This window comes from Aulonocara stuartgranti (assembly GCF_965226115.1).
Source record: "Aulonocara stuartgranti genome assembly, chromosome: 15".
Taxonomy (NCBI): Eukaryota; Metazoa; Chordata; class Actinopteri; order Cichliformes; family Cichlidae; genus Aulonocara; species Aulonocara stuartgranti.
Genome location: NC_138951.1, coordinates 11,526,794 through 11,550,476, shown reverse-complemented (window position 1 = coordinate 11,550,476; position 23,683 = coordinate 11,526,794). Strand labels below are relative to the sequence as shown.

General features: G+C 39.9%; 1 protein-coding gene across 10 annotated transcripts in view; it reads left to right on the top strand.

Annotated features, from left to right (window-relative positions):
* Positions 1 to 171: 171 nt before the first annotated feature.
* adgb (androglobin) overlaps positions 172 to 23,683 on the top strand; it is a 37,934-nt gene continuing 14,422 nt past the window's right edge. Inside the window, exons 1-20 of one of the 10 annotated variants that reach the window (XM_082505131.1) lie at positions 172 to 386; positions 705 to 821; positions 1,036 to 1,128; positions 2,201 to 2,272; positions 2,516 to 2,692; positions 4,137 to 4,276; positions 5,770 to 5,853; positions 8,273 to 8,445; positions 12,178 to 12,254; positions 14,271 to 14,445; positions 14,868 to 14,961; positions 15,430 to 15,580; positions 17,926 to 17,968; positions 18,874 to 18,988; positions 19,096 to 19,159; positions 19,293 to 19,388; positions 19,794 to 19,905; positions 20,108 to 20,246; positions 21,969 to 22,083; positions 22,973 to 23,140. In XM_082505131.1, coding sequence (XP_082361257.1) covers positions 780 to 821; positions 1,036 to 1,128; positions 2,201 to 2,272; positions 2,516 to 2,692; positions 4,137 to 4,276; positions 5,770 to 5,853; positions 8,273 to 8,445; positions 12,178 to 12,254; positions 14,271 to 14,445; positions 14,868 to 14,961; positions 15,430 to 15,580; positions 17,926 to 17,968; positions 18,874 to 18,988; positions 19,096 to 19,159; positions 19,293 to 19,388; positions 19,794 to 19,905; positions 20,108 to 20,246; positions 21,969 to 22,083; positions 22,973 to 23,140 — 2,130 coding nt within the window. In that variant the 5' untranslated portion in view covers positions 172 to 386; positions 705 to 779. Of the gene's footprint in view, positions 486 to 699; positions 860 to 1,035; positions 1,129 to 2,200; positions 2,273 to 2,515; positions 2,693 to 4,136; positions 4,277 to 5,769; positions 5,854 to 8,272; positions 8,446 to 12,177; positions 12,255 to 14,270; positions 14,446 to 14,867; positions 14,962 to 15,429; positions 15,581 to 17,925; positions 17,969 to 18,873; positions 18,989 to 19,095; positions 19,160 to 19,292; positions 19,389 to 19,793; positions 19,906 to 20,107; positions 20,247 to 21,968; positions 22,084 to 22,972; positions 23,141 to 23,683 lie in introns of all 10 variants that reach the window. The other 9 variants (XM_082505139.1, XM_082505138.1, XM_082505136.1 and 6 more) reach the window with 9 other exon arrangements.

Here is a 23,683-nt window from a genome sequence, read left to right as displayed (position 1 = left end):
ACACCTAGCACAGAGATCTGCCAGCTGTTAAGCCTACAAGCACTAGTGTAACTTTTTTCATTGTTGGTACTCCAGTCTGCTTCCTCTTATGAAACTCTGCGGCATATTCTGTAGTTTTAGGTAGTAATGCTTTTAATTTCATTTTATGTTAAGGAATTCTTCTATATCAAATATACACCGCTTTCTTGTGGTAGATGGGAAGATGCTTAAAATTTAAATATGTCCATCCTTCACTATAGCAACAAGAGACGCAACTGTTCAAGGCCTCTCCCTCCCGCGTTACAGCTCGGTTGCGTAGCAACGCATAAACTTTCAAGAGCAGTTTGACAAGGACAGAGAGACGATGATAAACAAAGGCCGCCTCTAGAGGTTCCTTCTCTTACTGTGTGAGTTGCCCGCGTCTTTGCCACAATAATGTCCAAGGCACATCCAAAGAAAAAGGAGTCATCTTCCAGCAAAGTGTCTTTATCCGACCGGCAGACGGAGTGAGTTCAGTGTAATGAAAGGAGAGACATAGTTAGCTTTAGCGTTAGCTACCATTAAGCCACTTAAGAAGAGATGTACTTTAGTATTTACAGTATTTCTTTCGCTGTCTGACGGTAAAAGGGAACTGGTTGGGTTTATGTAATAAATCGTGGAGCTGGTTAACTGTGTTGTTAAAAACTCGCACAGAACAAATGAAGTATGTCATAATTTCAGAGCAGCGTCTCTAGCAGCCACTTCCTCTGAGAGCCTAGGAGGTGTGGGGAAATACAGGGTCCCCATTTGGCCCGAGTGGAATGATGCAGACGTCAACAGGGAGAAATGGGACTCAAACAGAGGTCCTGAGGATGGCAAGCCAACCAAGAGTCCTAGTGCTGTAAATATGAAGAGGACAATATTTACTTTTTTAAAATAATCAGTTAATTTATCATTACCCAAACTACCCTGTAAAGAATATATGTAATATGTGTAGCTAGGGTTACGTAAATTGTAAAGTTGTGTTAATTTATGGTTTCTGTACTTCACATTCACTTTGTTTCCTTTTGTATGCAGCCATTTTTTGAGGATCCCGAAGGAAAGCTTCTTCTGCCTCCGTGTTTGAAAGTTCACACCTGGAAGCGCCCAGCAGAGTTTATTGTTGACAAGGTAACCTTCATGCTTCTGTTACCTGCCCGCCTCGATTTTGCACTGAAGACTGCTGTTATACAAAAGGGCTTTCCACCTAGACATCGGCAGTTCATTTCATGTTTATATACCTTGCAAGGTTAACAATGATATACAGGGTCCAGAATATGCGTGCAATAGGTTTACACATGAAATTTTAAGACAATTCCTACTTCCTTTAGCCTTTTCGGCCATTTGTCATTATTGGATACTTTCTAGACTACAGGATAGATCTACTAATAAAAAAGGCAGGCTAAACCTGTTTTAACTTTCTGTGTTTCTTTGCCACACAGTGTGAAATATAGTTATGGAAACATGCTCTCTAGTCACCTCCAATGAAGTTTTAATTGCATCACTCCACTTTTCTGTTACCCCCTTCTTAGTGCAGTATTGAGCAATTACTGCAGGCTTCCTGTTTTTTGTATTAGTCCTTGCCAGGTCACATGCTGCCTTTTCACTCAAGATGTCAAAATCATTTAATTAATTTCATAAAAGAGGAGCAGAGCCGAATCACAAAAGCCATCAGCCATGCAGATGGAGGCAGCAGCTCTTCTACAGCATTCTGTCTTCAGTCTGTTTCCACAGAAAGTATTACTAGATTAGCAACGTTGTTTTTGGATATAGTTTAAATTTGGTTCTTGCTTAGAGTTGCTTGCAATTGTACAAAACGTTTTTTTTTTAATCTTGCAGCCTGCCTCGTAGTCAGCTGACCCATTTATCCATATTTAATTAGTAACATGGTAGAAGCTATGAACTTGGTTGTCAAATATTCAGTGCAGACACAGTTCTGGGAGTGTCATAGTAAGGTTACACCAGTTTAGGCCCTGGGTTGAGCTGACTGTGTAGGTCCCTCATTCTTGTGTACTTTAAATTGGTGACCTTTGACAGCAGTATTGTAATGCTGATATGTTATTATAATGAATGCTATGCACACATGCTACTATACACTTTATACTGACTGCAGCTTTTTCTGTGAGTTTTCTGTGACGATTCTCAAGCGAATAAATGTCTTTTATAATTTACCTACAGTGAAAACTCTTTTGCTTTATTTCAGACTCCCACTGTCGTTGACAATCAAATGACATTTGACCTAGTCTCCCCTAATTGTCATCTGCTTTGTAGTGAGGTTAGTATTCAATATTTGTTTTCTACTTTACACTGACTTGTTGTTAGCTGTCATCCATCAGTGCTCAGATAGTCTAATTCCAATGTCAGCAGAGTGATGTCTGACTGACAGAAACAAATTATATGGGGGAAAATGTAATGCCCTTTGTGAATTAAAAATCAGATGATTGAGGGTTTCGCTAACGGATGCAGACCGATTTTCCTCTCTCTTCTCCATCCTGTCTCTGCTCCATGCTCCATGAAGCTGATGAGGTGGATTGTCAGCGAGATCCACATTCTTTGGATGCAGTTTAACTGCCCATCTACAGAGCACGAGGGATGGAGACCTTGGGGGCACATCTACTCTATGTGTAAGGTGGTGAATGGTCATGTGCCACTTTTCAACAGCTATGGCAAATACATCATCAGACTTTACTGGATGGTAAGGATCCAGACAGAATGCAAACACATACTCAGACATGAGTATGGTTCGGAAGAAGCCCTTTTTACTAGTGAGAATTGCTTTGGTTTGACGTTTATGCAGAACTAGAAAATTCTCTTATCGCTGCTTAGGAAGTCGCAGCTTTACAGCAACTGTTTATTAATGAATCTTTTAAAAATAGGCATAGCTGGATTGCAAAACATTGTCATACATTCTTCAACAGACTGCAGGATGTAGCACATGAGTAGGGAGTGGTAGCGGACTGATGGGGGATGTAGGGGGGGAAGGGATGAGAAAGCCTTATCCTCTCAGAGCTCAAATCAATCAGTCTCGCTGCTGTGCCAAAAGTGGCTGGGCTTCATACATTGCCTGATGAATAGATAAGGCTTAACAGGAGTCAGCTGCTTCTCACAGAGCAAAGCTCAAGTTTTATAACTACACTTAGTAAAACCCTGAGAGCAGGCACAGCCTATGAGGATGATAGCGTCGTTCAGTTTGATTATGTGTAAGTGTAAAGACTTCACAGGTTTAAAAACATCGCACAGGAACACAGTCTGAGGGCTTGCATTAGAATCTCTGTATGGCAGACCTTGCATCTTTGTGTCTTTTCAGAGGGAGAGACAATTTGGGTCAACAAGAGAGTGAAAAAGACAGAGTGATATTGTTCTGTGACTGTGACACTGTGACTCTTGCCTTGACAAACAAGACTGACATGGTTGTAGGCAGCCGTCCCCGTGCCAACCTTAGCACGCTAGCAGATGGTTGTTGAGATGGCATTAAGCACCCAGCCCCCATCACCCTCTTCCCATTTCCTTCTCTGTTTTTCCTTAAAGGCTGCTCCTTTTCTCTCAGTCACTTGATTCTTTGTGGTTCCGTGCCTATATTTTTCCGTATGGATCCTGTCAACACTGTGTTCCCATTCCTCCTTTCCTTGATCTGTCCTATAATTTCCCCAATTGCACTGTATTTTCATCCACCGGTCCTTATCTGGGCAGTGGTTTGACGAGAAAAGGGTAGAGCAAGTGAGAAATGGAATATTCGTTCGACCTCTGTGTGGGTTTGCATTACTTGGGTACACTGTTCTGATAGATAAGGAGAACTGCGGATGTGATTATTACCTGCTTTGCTGCGTTTCCTTAAGCAGCGTGAAACTCCCTCAGATGGCCTCCAGATAGACCACAACACAGATAATGGCTTAAGACACAAGCATAATCATGGCAAATGCTAAGGAGAAATGTGGGACAGCAATACCAAAAGGCTGTCCTATCCTGAAGATGCAACCCCAGTTCCAAAAAAGTTGGAACTCCAAACTCCAAAATAATCTGCCAGATAATCATCTAAACAACACAAATCAATTGTTTAGCCCTCTTTTTTGTGGAGCACTCATTTTTTTACGTCGTTTTATTTTTCACTGTCTTTTCTTTCCTTCCTTTCTTTTTTTCAGGGTTGTTGGAGGAAGATATTAGTGGATGATTTTATGCCATTTGATGAGGACAATAACCTGCTTCTCCCTGCCTCTACCTGTCAGTCAGAGTTATGGCCAATGCTGCTGGCTAAAGCTCTAATTAAAGTGGCAAACACAAAGTGAGTTAACATATGTTCAGACAGAAACTTTATAAGTATTTTAGCACTACCCCAAGGAGCTGGGGAAATAATTTATAATCCTAATGTAATGCTGCTTTAGAACAGACCTCGAGTTTTTTGTAAGTAGCAGCGAATAAGGCCACAGTAAAAATACATCACACAGTATGCACCCCAAGACTGTACACTAAACCTAATTTCAGCAGGGTTACTGTACAGTGTTAAATTTTAATTTATTTCAATAAATATATATGGGGATAAACTATATATGCGTGAAAAACGGAGCAAGTCATTAAATCTGCTCACTTTGTTTTTTGTTATTTCCTCCCCGTCTAAGTGCATTGTAGATGTTTTCATGTTTCCAATTTTCACCGTGAAACTTAGTTTCAGGACGTTAATCTCTAAGCTGGCAAACATATGTGTGTTGCCCACATTTGTTGAAAAAATTTGAAGCTTACACACATGCACAAGAACCCCTGCGGAGTGCCATTTGCTGACTTGGCTGTACCTTCCCAGGACTTATCCTGTGTATTTGCCATGGGTGTAATTTCACAGTGTAATTTGGTGGCAGATAGACAATGTTCATGCCTCTGATGGGGCTGTTCTGTTGTCGCTTGAAGGTTGAGACATAGATGTTTCAGCTAGGGCAGAAAATAAAGAGTCTTCCTCATAATAATAATAATAATTTATAAGACATACGTTTTAATATAATAAATGTCTAATTTACCTGTTCAGGTGTTCGCTACTGCTTTTCAGAAAAACTTTTTGTCATTTTTTTGTGAAAGCTGAATATGAGGTCTCGTTCACTTTGGTGCTGAGCAGGATTTTTGGCAGGATTAAAGACTATGGCATTACCATGTAAGTTTTATGAATTTCACTTACTCGAACATAGCATGAACGTGGACTGGACTCCCAAAAGGACCAATTAAAGCAAGGGCAGCTGTCTCTTTCAAGCGAAAATTATGTGAGAAGGATACCTAATATAGACATTCTTGCACACACACTCCTCAGAATTATTTGAGCAGTTACAAGGTTTACCAACTAATGCAAATTCAACAATGCTGAATGTAGCCTGAACCTAAATTTTTGGTGTTCTTGATATGTATAAAAAAAAAAACTATACTATAAAAATGCCCAAGTCAGGATAATGTGACTCTTAGAATACTACTAGGTATCAATGACCTTTGTTGTCCTATTAGCTGTAATTCAAAAGCATGACCGGAAATTAATGACACAATCTAAACACACAGTTCTTTACTATGTTTGAAAACAGAAAGACACATTCAATATTTCTTCTCAGTTAACAGCATTCTCATGATTTAACCACCCTGTCACCAATCACATTAAACACTTATTTCCCGCGTTGAAACCGTCACCTCACATGATCTGTTTGAGAACAGTGCCAGTGCTAAAAATGGTAGTTTGAGTGCTGTATCTGGTATGTTGCATATTTTGAACAAAAGAAAAAAAAAAGTTCTTATGTGTTTGTTTCTCAGTTTGTCAGATGTCTGCGGGGGGATGGACCAGTTCACTTTTATCCACACCCTCACCAGCTGGATTCCAGAAACTCGTCCTATAAAGTAAGGACTTTAATGGTTGACCATACTTTTTGATCTATTGTATGATATGTGCTTTGTATGTTCTATGTCACTTTCTGTTCAATAAATTATACACTGACGGGATGCTTCATTAGTACACCTGTTCAACTGCTCATTAACACAGGTATGTCAGCCAATCACATGGCAGCCACTCATTGCATTTAAGGATGTCAATATGGTCATGATGACCTGATTTAGCTCAAAATGAGCATCAGAATGAGGAAGAAAGGTTATTTAAATGACTTTGAACGTGGCGTATTTGTTGGTGCCAAAAGAGCTGGTCTAAGTATTTCAAAAACTGCTGATCTACTGGAATTTTCCCACACAACCATGTGCTCCAAAAAAGAGAAACTATTCAGTGTGGAGGATATTGTCTTGGCAAACTTTAAGCCCCCTAGACATTCAAGCACAACAGCCACCTGAGTATTGCTGTTGACTACATCGATGACTTTATGTAATGTGCCATGACTCAAACCTCGCATCATCTCAAACTGGTTTTGTGAACATGACAGTTAGTTCACTTCACTCAAATGGCCTCCACAGTCACCAGATGTCAATAGATCCAATAGAGCACCTTTGGGAGTGTGGTGGAACTGGAGATTCAGATCATGGATGAGCAGCCAGTAAATCTGTAGCAACTGTGTGATGCTGTGATGTAAATACCAAAATCTCAGAGGAATGTTTGAAGGCAATCGGGGAATCCAGTACTGGCAAAGTGTACTAATAAGGTATCCAGTGGATATACATGGAATATATGTTCCGTTTACTGTGTGTCTTTGTTAACAGGGCTGATATTTTTAATTTTTTTATATAGTTTAAGGTCTGTGGCAAAAATAATGCAGAAAATTGCATCTGTCCTCAGAGATGGAAGGAGATATGTTGTATACTGGAGGGAGAGTAATATCAGTGTAGAACTGCAGCTCATCAGTGATAGAGCTTTAATGGGGCAACAGTATTTGTTGGTGGACCCAGGGAGTGTTATTCTCTGTAGCTCAGCAGGTTAGCTGTTGTTAGTGGGTCGCCTGGGGAATCTTATCAGCACGTGCAATAAATGAGCATGACATTTGTTTGTGTTTCAGACTGATTAATGAAACATGAAGTTGTAGTTACTTATGCACTTGCCCACACAGAATACGCAGGATCTAATATACCTCAGTTACTGCAAGGTAGAAGTTCTGACAATATAAACATAGTAAATAAATATATCATTATGTTAAATATTATGTGACACTGTAAAGTACCCTTAGGATGCTTCTTTCTTTTGCTTGTAATATTCAATTAGACTGCTAAACACAAAGACGGTCAAAAACGCTAAAATAAATAACACATTTACATCCTCTCTGCCTGTACTAATAACAAGTAACTGTATATTAGTGCAGCTAATACTGCCACTTAGCAATATTAGCTCAAGTTGTTTTTATTCATGCACTGCAGCCCTAACCTTTCTAGACATTACCATACTGAGTTATGCATGAGAACTTCAGAATCGTTCGGACCGGACATTAAAGGACTTGGCTTTTCCTTTAAGCTCCACAGTACAAAGTCGATGTAATGTCCGATTGAGCTCATGCAAGAATAGAGAAATTGATTGCATGGAGAAGTCAAATGAAATGAGTTGGTGACACATGTTCATCTCCTGGATGCTCTGTCCAGTCATCACCTGTTTCCAAACCTTTGAAAGTGCAGACTGGTGAAGCTGGTATACCTGAACGACACTACAGACTTTTATTTTTGCTCATTCATTTCTTTGTGAGATGTTCAGGGGGTTTCTTGCATGTACTGGCTGTAGTATCAAGTCCACCTCCCCCACCCGTCCACCTCCACCCCCGAATCAGTGAAAAAGTCAATAATTTCCTTTGGATGCATGCTTGCTTTTTCACATGACTGTGTATACAACAGCCTATTGTATTGCAAACAAAGGGACAGTATAGGAAGAGGAACTGAAATTGCAGTTGTCACAAAGACACTAAGCAAAAGTGTACTTCATTTGACATCAGACACACTTAAAGTTGGAATGAGTTACAAATAAAAAGGGTTTAACTCACAACTACTAGGGTTAAGCCTTGTTTCACTTTTCTGAGCTGAGCAGTTTCAGACCTGCTTTCCATTCATTCAGGCCTGCTTTCAGAACAAAATGACTGGGTGTGCATCAGAAATTAGTGAAAATGATCTATACCTATAGACCTTACAAAGGATAACCTTGGAAAAACGCGGGAGCATGGTATAATGGTTGTCAAACAACATCTTTATTGATATATACTCTGGTGTCAAAACTCATCATCAAGGGTACTGGTGACATTGTGAAATGTTTTCTATTTGGGGCAGATAGTTAACAAGTGATTACAGTGAAACTAATATAACCTGCTGTAGCCTGATAATGTTGTCTTTATCTCTCTTTCAGGTCAGTGTACTTGAGAGAAATTTGGGATTTCTTACAACACTCCATTCCTACATTTAAACACCTGGATGACAGTTTGCCAGTGACGAAGCCTGAGCCCACAGATGCAGCTCAAGTGAAGGATTCCACCCTAAGTAGCAGCAAGAATCAGCTACTGGAGTCAGAGCAATGTAAAGGTAGATACTGTGCCTCAGTTAGACACAACAAGTAAGACACAAAGTCACAAAGAGGCAAATAATTATGCAATTATACATACTTGCAAACTTTTGTCTCAATTACACACTCTGCTTGCACATTTAATTGAGTGAGTAAGTCAATGCAGTCAGCCATTACTGTCATAATTTGTATGCACAGAATTGCTTTGCTGCTCAGTTAATTAATTTATCAGCAGAAGGTTTTAGAATCATTTCTGTGTCCTGTGTCTTTGTAACTGTGCTGTATTAATGGATTTATATGTCATGTCTACATTTCCTTTGGTGAATTAACAGCTATATGCAATATATATTTCCTTTCCCAAGGCACACCAGAAGCCAGTCTGTTTCTCACCACAATGACATAAAAAGGACAAAACTGAATTACGTGAAACTTGGTAGAGAGGTAGAGGAAGGTCTGCTTAATTTAAATACGGAGGTCCTGCTTAAAAGTTCACAAGTATAGAGTTAATGCTTATAGAGCTAAAGAAATCCAACTTGTAGCAATCACAGTTTTGGTCTAGGGATTTACTTTAGGACAGGACAGGCTTAAGACCTAAAGTCACTACTTTGCTGTACTTCAAAATGCCAAACTTTCTGAACTCCGTTGTCAGCCCTGGGGCCTCTTTCATGTTACATCAAGAATAACTTCCTGTCTTTTGTGAGGTCTGCCGCCCATATATTATGGAGTGCAGAGGGTTAATGTGTGTATGGTGGACCATGAATAAACCAGCAGAGGGAGCTTTAGAAGGGTAAATTATTTGGTGCTCCCGCAGGGCAGGAGAGCTTCCCCGGTCAACTGTGGGAAGATAAAAGTGAAACGTCCTCACAAATGTATTTGTTGCTTGGAGTTGTTTCAGGCCATAGCAGAAATACAATGCTTTTTAAGGCTGTACAGTTCATTTAAATGCTTTGCTCAAAATGCTAATTGCGTGGATAAATTAGCTAAGGTCTTGGTGTTGCATATTAAAGGTGAAGGGGCAAAACAGGTAATTATGAGGTAATTATGTGGAAGAAAAGCTTCCTCTTGTATTAAAACCTGCATATGTAATATTCAGAGTATTGAATTCAGAAATCCTTTTGTGATGTTTTGCTATTTTCAACTTCTATATAAATTAAAATCTATCTTTGTTTTGCTCTCACATTCACCCACCTGCTCTTTCTGACAGTAGACTGTTCCCTGTGCTCTGCTACAGTCTCACTTGTTTGGAATAACTCAAGTGTTGCATATTAACATAATGTGATGTCATGCATGTGAAGGTGGTATTACTTCACAAAACATTTTCTGCTTGAGGGAAATCTGCTGCATTGTCCTTTTCTACGTATGCAAACACTAAAAGACCCTACACGTTTCTTCTATTTCGCTGTTTTGGTGCTTACTGTGAAATTCCAGTGAAATGCAGAAATTAGTAGTCAATGTGACAACAACTTCTCTTTTCAATTTTTAATGTGTAGCCTTTATATTAGCCTGGCGGTGTTCCCATCACTCTTCACCATGGTCGGCCAAATTGATTTTCCATGTCTCCTGGCCCATGTGCTCTTATATGATATACTTTTAAGATGCACTAAAGGGGGAAGAACTCCCTAAAGAACCTAAATATAGCCTCATTGTTTATACCCGTGGAGGACAATAGTGTTTTTTAATGTAATCTTTCTAGTCTGGGAAAATAGGGGTAAATGTAATAAAAGGATAGAGTGCAAATAGAAATACACAATGTATCGCCAACTGCTGCACCTCTAAGAAAAAACAAACATACAGCACGTGGAACACAAAAATTAGAAAATACACAGATATATAGGTCATCAATCTTCTTATAGTGTGAATGTGAGAGAGAGAGGGTGGGAGTATCTGTGTCTTTGTCTCAGATGTACTTGATAGTGAAGGTGTAAAGCCGCAATAACGCCCCCAGGAGCCAGAGGCAGACTGGCTTGATACCAGGACAACCGTGCAATCCACAGCTCCCAAGAGTACCGTAGACTTAAGGTCACACTTCTCTGCGACATCCCCGGAGGAAGGCCACACGACCAAAGGGTGAGAGGACCAGAGGCAACGGGAAGTTGACCCTGCTAGAGGCGGGCCACCCTTGCACGAGTTGAGATCCAGGTCCCAAGGAGGAGGTCCAAGCCAGGAAGTCGGCCAACGACCACACCAGAACATCCAGCCATGCACCGTGGAACCAACAAACAGAGAAGCCTCCAGTGGGGACCGTTGACCATGTCCCACAGGGGCAAAGGCTCAGCGAGCTCCAGCCATGCACACACACACTCATACAGGCCGTTCGCTCACTCACTCTCACCTAGCAGTAGGTTTAAAAAATTATTTTCCGATTCAAATCGATTTTAGCTTGAATAACGTGATATTGATTAATTAAATCCTGAATCGATTTTTAAATATAAATGTATTTTGCCAGAAACGCCAGAATCTCAGGTTAAAGCTCACAAAACTATTTGAGAGCAGGTAAACACATTCGGCACAAAGATGTAAACACGGATCGTGCACCCAACAGCACATAAACAGACACGCCATCGGGTGGTGAAAGCTGACATCTCAGAGATTCTGATGCCGACAGGTTTCGTCACTCTCTGACCAAAATTCACGTCACCAGCAGCAAAAGAAGATCAAAGCTACACTTCACATTTAATAAACATTGTCATTAATTCCCTCTTGCTTTTGCTGTTTAAACACACAATAAAATCACACTTCCTGCACAGCTCTTTCTCTCTCTCATTGTACTGAATAGAATAGTTTGCCATCTCAAATCTCTGTTTTCTTCATTATTCACTTGCTTATTAAACATCAGTCTAGTGTTGTGTACAGTGCTATCGGCCTGTTGTTTTTTTTTCTTTTTCCAACAAGAAAGCCTAATTTTGACTGTTTAATACCAAAGAAATTTAAACTTTGTAAAATCATGGCAAATTGCAAAACGCTTGGCTGTGTCTCTAATAAAACCTCTGTAACTTCGCTCTGCTTCACTTCAGCAGCATCAGGTAATGTTCATATGTTGATTCATGGTTTTCTTCTGTTTTTGATGCACTGCAGAATATTTTTAAGGGGGTTATCTGCTATAAAAAGCCAGACCAGGGAAATTTCCTTCATGTTTTTCTGTGTTTTATCCTCAGTTACTTTGACACAAAGGCATCTGCTGTGATGAAGTCTCACACGTGTCAGCTTTGTTTTTATACATAGATATAAAAATATGGATATGTACTGATAAATGATCAGAATTATAATATTTCTAACAGTCTGAATCAAAATTGAATCGAATCGGGACCTTGTGAATCGGAATCGAATCGATTATAGAAATCAGTGACGATAACCAGCCCTACACTCACCGACCCACTAATGACACATAGAAAGACATAAAGACACATGTACACATATTGACCCCCTCCCCTTAGAGGTGTTGGCGAGCAGGTGCTGCCGCGAACCAGCAGCAAACTGGGACAAAGCCAAAGCGTACCACAAACTGCCTGTACGACCCCCATTCCAGGCAGGGGGTGTGAAACAGGTTGTAGGAAGCTATTTTGTGTATGGTATTTTTTGTCAGCTCTGCTTTCTCTTTTGTTGGATTTAATTTAATTGTTGTGTGGCGCTTTCACTATATTGATGTTACTATTTAGAATCAATCACATTTAGTCTAAAATTAGTTGTATATTAACACTTATGACAATGCAGTTTAACTGTACCTGTTATTGTTCATTGCGTGTGTTTCTCAGCAGACCCTGACATAGTGGTTTGTGCTGCCTGCTACCCTTTTCAACTACATAACGGTTCCTTTGGGTTTCGCCAAATGGTATGTCTTTTTAATATTCCTCCTAAAATGTTGACCACGTATATATGTTGACTCATAATGTGCAATTTTTAGTCTTCAGACTTTTGGAACTATGAAATTTCGATTTCACTTGCTAGAGATTGTAGTTAGGTATTTAGTGCAAATTTGCGAGGATACAAATTCACATTTTGATGTAACTGTAACATGCACATCGTGACAGGTTTAAAGTATATATACACAAATTTTATGTAATGATTTCATATACTGTACTGTGTCTTGAGTCAAGACTCATTTCTTTATATTTATTTAACTGTAATTTTCTAAAGGCTCCTGAGAAATAGTTCTGCAGGCTCTCCAAAGGTTTTTTGTATGTTAACTGTAGAATAAGGAGGGGATGTTTTTCTCATTATCATTTAATATTTTAATATGGCATTATTAGTTCATTAGAAGTATATAACCAGCTTTGCATTAAGCATAAATTGAAGTTTTTGACCTTACATTATTCTTTGCATTACAGTGATGGTGATAACTTTAGTTTGATCTTTTCTTACAGGTACCAGAATAATAACATGATTTTCCATTGCAGATGTAACCATGATCATTCCATACACATTGCAGTTTGTTGCTTATTCTAGAGTTGTGCTCAAGGTAATTAAAGGTTAAAAGCTACAGCCAGCGCGAGTCTGGCTGATCTATGGATCTATGGATCTATGAATCATCCAAGCATTAATAAAATCACCTAATTCACAGAATGAACCAGTGTTGTATCCACACAACTTAGCAAAGAACCAGTTTCAAATGGTATCTTTAGGCACTTTGTTACAAGTGGTCTGTTACAAAAACACATAATTTGTTCCCATTTCCTGAGCTTAATCTTTGAAAAATGTGAATGATAACAGAGTTTGACAGGCATAAAACAAATAAATAAAAAATCTGACATATTTCAGCATAATTAGCAGTTTATTCTTAAAAAATCTGAGGCCTGAAAAATGTTTATAGCAAATGAACAGTATCTGAAAGTCTTGTGCTTAAGTAATATCCAGCAAAGATCTGGCACAGGACCTGAGAGACACACTAGACCCTTTACTTGAGCCATCTACTGTTCGTTGAAAGCTCATCAGAAATGGTCTCGGTGGAAAGCTGGCTGTCAAGAAGCCATTCTCTAGAAAGGGAAACAGCACAAAGGGCTGAGGTATGCCAAATTACACAAGAACTGGACTGAAATTCAGTAGCAACAGGTCTGATGGAAAATTTCCAAGTTTTACATTTTTGATTTAAAATGCCACCAGTATGTATGGTGGGGTTCATGACAGTGAGTGTCTACAGTTATCTGTAAAACATACTGACACACTGGAGTCTCTGTCATGGTTTGGGCCAGTTGTGTCGGAGATCTTTTCAAAATTGATGGTAAATGGACTGGTGCTTATATAGCTCATTGGCAGGGGTTCCAATTGTCAACAGGACAGTAATCACAAGCACACTGCCACTGCAGTAATTATACCTGGGTGGAAAAACACACAATGAAACTCAGTCAGGGATTGGCCTCCCCAGAGCCTGTACCTCCACATTATTGAAGCAGTGTGGGATCATCTTGACAGAGAAAGGAGCAAAACACATGCAAAGAAGAGCTTTAAACGTCCTTCAAGAAGCCTGGAGAACTATTCCTGAAAAGAAATTTTTCCCAAGAGAGTTCAGGCTATGATGTTTAAAAAAGTGATCATACCAAATATTGACTTTAATTGCTGTTTTTGCCTTACATACTGTATTTTCATGTATTTTGGCAGATGTGTCTGAACTTATTGCCTGAATGATTCTGTCCTCCATGCTAATATGTCGCTATGTTTTTAAACTAACACCTTAGATAATCACACAATATTGTTAAAATGCAGTGGGTGTTAAAGATTAAAAAAATGTTTACTATATACACCCCTAAACCTGATTGGAGAACAGTTTCTAATTATCTGCCAGAGTATTTTTTAAATATTAATGGTTGACTCCTGCATGCATGATTTCTGTGTATGTGTGTCGGTTATGCAGGCTAATTCCTCTGAATTTCTACGTCGTTATGGCCTCTCCTTGCTACACAGCCATGCTGTCCTGTTGACTCGTACCCGCGCATGCCCGCTACAGTCACCACCCAAACCTCCACCTGTGCCCCGTTGGAAACTCATCCGTCAGCCCAAGGAGATCTTGGTCACTGCTGAACCAAAGAGTAAGTTAGAGGAAGATTGAAACAGGAAATGAAAGATGTTAAAATTAAGTTTGGAAAAAAGGCGGTGAAGGAGAATCAGGAGGAGTATGCAGGGGAGGATATCAAACAAATAGAAAAGCACAAATTATGCGATAGCGTGTAGGTGAATGTCATAAATAAATATGACTCCAACGAAAAGTGAGTGTTAATGCAGGAGATTTAGAACCTGCACTAGAGAGGGCATGCAGCACCGCATGCTGAAATGAAAATAGGAGTAGGGCAGCTACATTATTTCAGTTTTGAAAATAGCTGCTGGCTCAGGTATATCTGACATCAGCTGATCTCTGAGTGAAAAACAGAAAATGAAGTAAAAAGAGTCAGAGTGTGAAAAATCGGTGCTGGCATGATATGTAAAGGTTTTTTTTCTCTCCCTTTTTTTGTAGAGATCCCTTTGTCAAAACCAGAGCAGTTCATTGAGGTTGCCAGCCCTTTTCTCTCCTACCGTACCAGGAGCAGCGGGGGCTCAGTTCCAGAGCCGTGCGTACACTGAAACTGATAAATTTATAAATAACATTTTCTTCTCTCCTTTCTGATGTCTTTCAGTAGTCTATAGGTAACCTGAGCCTGACCTCTTTATAGAAAAAGGAAAGCATGATAACAGCTTCCATATGGAGGTCAATAAAGTACATCACCATTATCATAATACACCATTATCACCTGTTTTTTTTTACGATCTTACTTAACCACCATCTCGACTCTCTGTTATGAATGCATTCGTAGTAATTGAGAAATGTGAACTATGGGAATTTTGCTTTTGTGTTTTACAACCCACAGTGGAGTAAAGATTAGAGATTTGCTCCTTTTGCTACCGTAATACTATATATTTTTGTATCAACAAAGAAAAATGGCAGATTATAGAATGCAATGAGATCTGTGCATGGTATGATTATGATATGTTACATTTGCACACAACCTGGTGCTTGAATACGTGTCTTTATGTGTCAGAGAGACCAAGCAAAACACTCCCAGGAAGTGTTCCCACAGATCCCCTCTGGTCTCCATTACTGAGGAAGAGGAGACTGAATGTCAAGAAGGCCTTGAGCTTGACGCGGCTGAATGCACCACTAACTCACCAAACTGCACTGACAAAATGGAGGTATATAGCATTATGGTCCACGAGGGCGAAATATTTTCAGATTTCACAAATATTTGAAAACAAAGCATCGTTGTAGAACCGCTGTTATCCCTCAAATAGAATTTAAGCATCTGTGACCTGTTGGAATGCCAAAAAAGGAATGAATGAAGACATTATTTTATTTCTGCAAAAAGATTTGTTGCCCTTTGTCATGTCTTCATTTCATTGCTTTCCTGTTGCCTCACTCGTCTCTCTGCCCTGCATGTATGCGGTCAAAGGCTATTCAGAGTAGTTCTGTGTGTCAGTGACAACACGGCTGCCATCCCCCAGTCTCAAAGTCACTTCTGTTGTCTCCCAGCCAGGCCACTACTGACCAGGGGCACATCTGCACTAAAGAGAGAACCAGCTAGAAAAGGGAAATAACAGGGGGTGGGGATTCATTGTAGCAGACACATGCAGACAAAGAGAAGAGGGCAGAAACAAAGATAACAAAGACTAAAAAAAAGGGTGGACAACTCTATTGTTCAATTAAAATTTTTTTAGGGGAACTAAAAAAAATAAGAAAATATAAACAGAGTCACATTTGCACTGAAATAGATGAAAGCGGGGCAAGAAACTGGGAAGCGGGGAAGAGAGAATCTCTGGTGTGTGGTGGTGGTGAGCTGAATGCGTGGGTTTCATGCAGGGAGAGGTCATGTACTGTGCTGATGAAAAAAGCAGCGCAATTAGATGATGAGCCATCAGTGTCTGCGTCTCCTGGGGGCTTCATTATTACACTTCACTCCTAGCATAGGGGAAAAAATAGAGTTCATATTAATCGCCCTCTTGTGTAACTGTGACCAGTTATAGAGCGGTTAGGTTAGGGCAGTGTGGACATGCTAATTTGATGTGTCGTTTGATGTGTGTGCAGGCGTGTGTGTGTGTGTGTGTCACATGGGCCACATTTATCTAAAGTGTGTGTTCCTGCTCTTGACAAGCACATGGCAGGGTCACGTGTTGACAGACTATAAATGACATTTTTTTTTGATCCAGCTCTATATTTCTATGAGAGAAGAAGGTGCCTTCACATGATGTGCGTAATACCCTAAATGCCCCACTCTCTCAACCGTAGTGTGGGTTAGAGCATTATGTTTCAACTTCTAATATGAGTATGGTAGTCATTAAACAACCAAGCACCTGCATAGTTTCAGTTTGCATCACTAATTACAGTTTATCTCAGGGGGAGAATGTTAAATTAGTTAAGAGTACATTGGAAATGCTTTAATTTGTCTGTGCAAAAATAAAACGGTGGGGTGGCTTTTGATAATGCCATCTTTCTCCCATCATGACTGTGATTTCTTTTGTGGAAAATTGCTGAAAAGCCAAAAGCAGCAGCTAAACTCCTAGGAGCCCTGTGTGTAAATTGTGTCTGTCTCAATATCTCCTTAGTCTACACAGGTAAAACAAGCAGCGCACCAAAGTGCCGTGCTGTCAGTGAACAGGACCTACCACAGACTGGAGCTCGAAAGCTTAAAGTTTTATGCACACAAGACACGTTGACATACGCGCTGACATTTTTGCAGCAGGAAAGTGTTGCTATACAGTGATGAAGAGGAGGTCAAGTGTGCCTCCCAATCACAATGCCTCTTTCCGTCTGTCTGGGTCTCTGGGTACTTATTCAAATATGCGGTGACTCACATACAGAGACACACACACTCACTCTGACTCATCAGAGAGTCTTGGCAGGGGTTGCTTTGAAGTTACACGACATGAAGATATATAATTCTTCTTCGGAGCTGAGTAAACTGTTGGACGTTCACCAGAATTTTCCCAGAGGGGAGCATTGTTTGAAATACATTTTTAAAAAAAATTCTTTTAAGGAGGTGGGGAGGCTGGAGGAAAGTTGGAGCCAGCTGATATTGGTGTACTAATTCTTGCACTTCTCTTTGATAGCTCTAATGCTCTTTTAAAGACCGCAGCATCTTCCTTCTTGCTCACACCAAACATAATGCTACTTGAAGCATATGATAATAACTAATTAGCTATGTTTCTTTATTGTGCTGGCCAGATAAGCATGACATCAGGACTGTTTAGTAAATCCCCTCTCAGAGAAGCAACACACTAAACAACATTATAACTCCTCATCTGTCACTGACAGTCGGGGTAAATTAGAGCTGGTATTCCCTGTTGGTGTTTTTAGCAGGGGGAGGGGCAGACCCTGTCACATTAAACCGTGTCTCAGTGTTGGGTGAGAATGGCCCAACACCACAGCTGGCATGGAATCACTAGAGGGTGGAGGCGTATCTCTGCCAGTGCTACTCTGTCAGCAACACACAGTTCATGCCTCTCTCACTTTCTCTTTTTTCACTCTCTCGTTGTCCCTTTAGGTTACTGCAGAGGACAAGAAGAACAGTGATGACATCTCCAATGGTAAAAGCTGTTCCTTTGCAACACCAGGCCCCTAATGCGAGCTGTCTTTGAATCCCAACATAAGATGGCTTTACCCGAGGTCAAATATTAGACTGCCACAAATAACAAATGCCCCTTATTTTCAGTTTTTTCTGGATTTTTTATGCAGTTGACATATGTTATGGAGGTCTTCATTACTGTTTGACTCGAACGGCATCCGTGCATCATAGTCCCAATTAATGTAATTAGACGTATTTTTATCTCTTGCCTCCAATCCAACCATCGTCCTCTCCGTGCTTGTAGCGGTTGGTCGAGACGTTTTGAAAAAGATAGGACTGAAATTATGCTTTGTGACAACCGGCCAATTCCCTGCCTCCTCTCTGCCCCCGTTTAGTTGCTTAGTAACACCTGCAGTTTGAGTTAACGGACCACCATTGCTCAACAGCAGAGACGGTGGCCCTCGCCACCTCAGCTTTCTGATCAGACTCTCGCTTTAAGTAGAGCTCGGGGGCAGACTGTTTGTATGTGTATGGGTGTGCATGTGTGTGTTTTTTGGGGATGTGTGCATATGTCTATGAGATGCATTGAGATAGTGGGAGTCGGTGAGTGGGAGTGAGGATGTGCATGTGCGCTTACACTGTGCCATTATGTGGGAGTTTGGCCAATTCGGCTCGCTGTGTTTAAGATAATGATTTGAGTCTAGGATAACTTGCTATGAGTCACAAAAGGAAAAGCGTTTAGTTACTGAATTTTGACAAAGAGGATATCAAGAATTTTACCCAGTGGCTCCACTTTCAGCTAGGTGTCTATATTCTACATGCATACTACATTATACCAAATGACTAACACAAGAAAATGCATGTATATAAATGTATTATTACTCAGGAACGGTGCCACCTTATGTTCAATTTAAACTTTATTTGCAGATAGGCCCCAAACTGAAATCAAAGAGCCTGTAACTGAGGAATCCTACTATGCGACTAACAAGCCAGTCCTACAGAAGACCTGGGTTGACCTGGAGGACTTTGATAAATGCTTTCAGTGAGACACATATACATACATGCAGAAATAGGTTCTGATTAATATCATAATCGCTCATGCTAAAAAATAAAATAAAGTAAGCGGGGTTATTTGTATTCTAATTTCAGGACTCTCTTGGTGTTTCATAAGCCACAGACTTACCAGCATCATATTCAGAAATCACATTTTAAGGTACAGACTGTGCAAGTTCTATCTACGGGACTAAACTTTGGTTTTATTTTCCCACGTAACTGAATGTGCTTTGACATACAATTAGTAATTGTACGGGACATATTGTGATTAACTAAGCTGGTTTTATCTGCAGAATACTGTCCTCTCCAAAACAACAGTAGCCGTCAAATGCAGTGGATCATCCACACAGACACTTAGCTCCGGATCCCTTGCTGTAGCAAGCCCTGAAGTAAGCATGTAAACAACAGCAACACTCCAATATGCATACTAAGAATTGTCTCGACTTGTTATTCTGAAATTCATACTTTCTGACCCTTTTGGTCTCTGTCAGTCTTCCCCTCTCTTTGTCTCCTGCTTTGCCTTTCTCAGCAGCTGCTTTTTCTGACATTACTTAAGTCTTTGTCTCTGTATCTCTCATTTAGGTGCCAACTATGAAGCCTCCACCTGTTTTTTGTTTTTACTTCTGTTTATTTGAATCCCCCACTGCAACCATGCTCCCTTCTCTTCTCTGAATTTTCCTTCAACTGCTCCTCCACTAAGCCACCGTTCTATTAGTTTATCTTCCATGTCTCCCGACGGCTTTCTGCTCTTTCTCTCTTCCACTTGTCCTTCTCCGTGTTTGTGTTTCTTCCAGCAGTGTCCAGAGGTGAGAGGCACTTATTACCTGTGTGTGGACAGCCTGCAACCTTCCCAGATCCTCATCAGCTTCTCTTCTCTTCTTCTCTGGGGACATGCAGCTGAGGAGAGTAAGGGCTTATCAGTGCACAGACACAGACACACATACATGGAAACACAAACACTAACTTTCCTCGCAGGTACAAACCGTGCATCAAAGACATATTTAATCTACATTTTGGGTTATTTTTATTTTTATTTTGTGAAACCACTGTAATTTTGTTCCCTGCAGAGTGCCACCAGTGCATTTATTTTTTTACTCCACTTTCACAGAACAGGAAATGTCAGCAGCACGTAGGTCTGCAGTTCTCATCGCCGTGCCACACTCCTGGACAAGTCTGCAGTCTCAGCTGCCAGTTCTCTCCATCAAGACCACCTCCACAAAGGCAGCTGTGTTAAACTTGCCCTCGGGGTAGGACAGCACTGATTTATATTAAGAACTGTAGAGTATTTTGATCAAAATGATAGTCTTAGATTAAATTTGCAGCAATGCCTTTGTAGTATCATCGTACTGTACTTATTATGCTCCATTGTTTCTTTTGCCTAGGATTTTGGTGATGCTATGATTTCCTAATAACACATTACACTCAACACACAATACTAAGTAAAAGCATTACAATTGTATCCATTCTAATCTCATCCTTATGTAGCTTTAAACCTTATCTTCTGACTTCATTGTCAAGTTATGTATTGAAACAAAAAATCAGCTGTTTTAGCATTTCTTAACACTTCAATTCTCCTCCTTCACATTTACTCTCATAATCCTAAATTACCCTAAGCGGTATGTAATTGTCATCACGGGAACTTGTTCTAATAATGGTGAATTTTTCCTTTTTTGTACAGCACCTGTGAGATCTTTTGACAAAGAAAAGAAAATGTTCATGTTTCACACTTGTTGGGATTTATACAGCTGAGCAAAGATCTGTTCTGCATAGCTGTAGAGCATCCTGCAGAGGGTACCCTGCAGAGGATATCTTGCCTACCTCAGATGCTCTGAAAAGCAGTAAAAAGCATCTGTCCTAGTCTCTATTATTGGGTGTGACTTGGCCTAGAAGCAGAGGGCCTAGTTTCTGGGGTCAGGTGCAGGTATGGAGGAGTGCAATTACCACTGAGCCATAATCACACACATAGCACTCAACTAGCCATGCCCATAAACCTCATAGTATTAGCTCTCCAAGACATAATATCTGATCTTGCTTCTGGGCAGCAATCATTTTAAAGCTCTCTTTGTATGCCCATTTTCATATGTTAAACTTTATGGTCTCGCCATTCACATGCTGATCTGTGCTAATCTGTTAATGTTAAAGAGGTTTTTTTCCATTATAATCTTGTTTTTAAGTCTCTTTTGTCTCAGTTTCTGTTTTAGTTTCTTCTCACTGTCTTCTCTCCCATACGCCTTATCTTCTTTTGTCTCGCTCGCATTTATTTCCCTTTTGAATGTTTCCACAGTACTAGCCCAGCTCTGCCTCAGTGCTCATCCATCTAGTTAGGGCTGTAATGGCTAAATTATGTAAAGCTAATGGGGCCAAGAAAGTGGAGCTCCACTCTCTCATGCCTGACCAGGCCTTGTGAACTCAGTTTGGTATTTGGTGGAGAGGACATTAGGCTACTGCACATCTGACTGTCTGACCTAGTCAGTATTATTTGACAGGAACATAGCTCCTCTAATGCAAAAAAAAGAAAAGGAATTTCTCTTTGATTTTGTAGCTTCTGTTAACAACTGCATGAATTACAGGACCCACGTTTTTGCACCAGACCATCACATTGTAACTAGTTAATGAGTGCTATTCACGTTCTCTGTCAGTAGCTTTAATTGTTAAATACAGCAAAATGTAAATAAAAACAAAATGCAGAAACACATTTTTTTTGAAATGTGGTTGTAGGACAAAAATAGTTGGTGATTCTACACAAATAGTTTGATTTTCTTTTGATTTCTTTATCCTAGATAGTTTTATAGTTGAATCTAAGAAGGAAACGTCACTCTGTGGTTGAACTAATGGCAACACGTCAGGCCCAGTGTGGACAGACTGAAGGTCACAAGCCAAATAGGCTGGAAACCACAGGTTTTAGGAAAGTGCAATGAATGAGTGATTGCTTTCAGAATGCAAATTTTTTTTTGTGCTCTTCCCATCAGGCGGCATGTGCTGTGCATCCACATAAATGCAGCATTGGGTTACCATGTCCACCTCTGCAGCAAGACACCATTTATCTTTGGAGAAGAAGAAACCATCATGCCACACCTTACAAAGGTGCCTTTATTTATGACAATGATGGTAATTCCATTGTAGTAAATGGGTGGCTTTCTGAGCGGTGGCGCTCCTTTCAGAATATTATCCTGCAGCCGTATTCTGCCACATGCTGCTACTAAATAGATGCACATTCACATTTCTGATATAAGATTTGACATGTAAATGGCTTTCTTTCTTTCTTTCTTTCTTTCTTTCTTTCTTTCTTTCTTTCTTTCTTTCTTTCTTTCTTTCTTTCTTTTTTATCTCCAGGAAAATTTTCACAAAAATAGAAGTGATCGCTTTGATGATACAGTATATGTAAATAGAAAGGGTCAAAGGGGCGCATACTGACTAAGAAATATAAGGGGTGGTTAAACACATGGAGAAACTAGCCCTCATGGTGTTCAATTTAAGCACATCTGTCATGATATTTTGTGGTGAAATCACTGGAACAGAATAAAATAAAGGGAAACTAAAGAGAATATGTGCTTTTTATCCTACCTCATGACATTTTTTTTTTTTTTAAAAGCAGAGCTTTTTGGAACATAGTGACAAAGAGGATAACATTGCCCTTGTTGCAATCTCCTCACTGTGGCATTTTGAAACTGGGCTTACTCCAGCTTCAATTTAAAAAATCACATCATGTTAGTGACTCTGCTCTCACACATTTTCTCTTACCTTTGTATAGCTGAATTTATATTTTTCATCTTTCTTTTGTCGATTGTGTAGCCTTAGCCCATCACTGTTTATGTGCATATAGCAAATGTTCTATAAGCAATTCTGATTTGATCACCATGGAAGTGCACCAGATTGTAGCATGATACACTGTCCTTGTTTACTTTCTGTCTGTGTAAACTCCCAACACTAAATAAAACTGAGATGCCTCCCAACTGTTCTTCTCTTTTAATAGGAAAGTGCCCATTTCACTGAGCAGGCCTCTTCCATCTTTAGGGCCCTGTCCAGATTGGTGGCTTCTTTTAGTGATAAGCAGCAGCAGCCAGCACTAAGAAAGGGTCTGGAAGAAACTCACTGTCCCAGAAACATCAGCACCACCCAGGAAAAATGGGAGCACTGCAAGGTAGTTTGCTCATAGGTACACACAGATTCTATGTAGAGTGCATAGCTCAGCATCCTTTATACCTTTGGCAAGTCATTGACAGTTGACAGCTGCTAAATCTATATGTTGAAAAATTCGTTTTACAGTTGTTAGGCCATGTCTTTAATTTAGATTAGATAAATTACATTGATTTATGACTTTGAATGACCAGAAACTTAATTTATTATTGAACAAATATGTTTGGCTGTTATAGAAAATTAGTGTTGCTTAATTGACATTGATTTACAATAGCTCTGAGGAATAATCATTTCTGACTGGTCAGAATTTCTGAATTGCCTCAATGGAGTCCATATTTATGCGACTGTGGTGTCTTTTACTTGGAACCGAATGCATTTTTCACAAGCCTTACAAAGATACCAATGGAAGAAAAGGTTTTCATTTAAAGAATTTAGGTAGTGGTAATGACTGATGTGGGGTCTAACAACCCTCCTACACATGAAAGGCTATTGGTCATAGGAGCTATGGATTCACATAGTTACAATTTTGCAAAATGTGCAACCACAA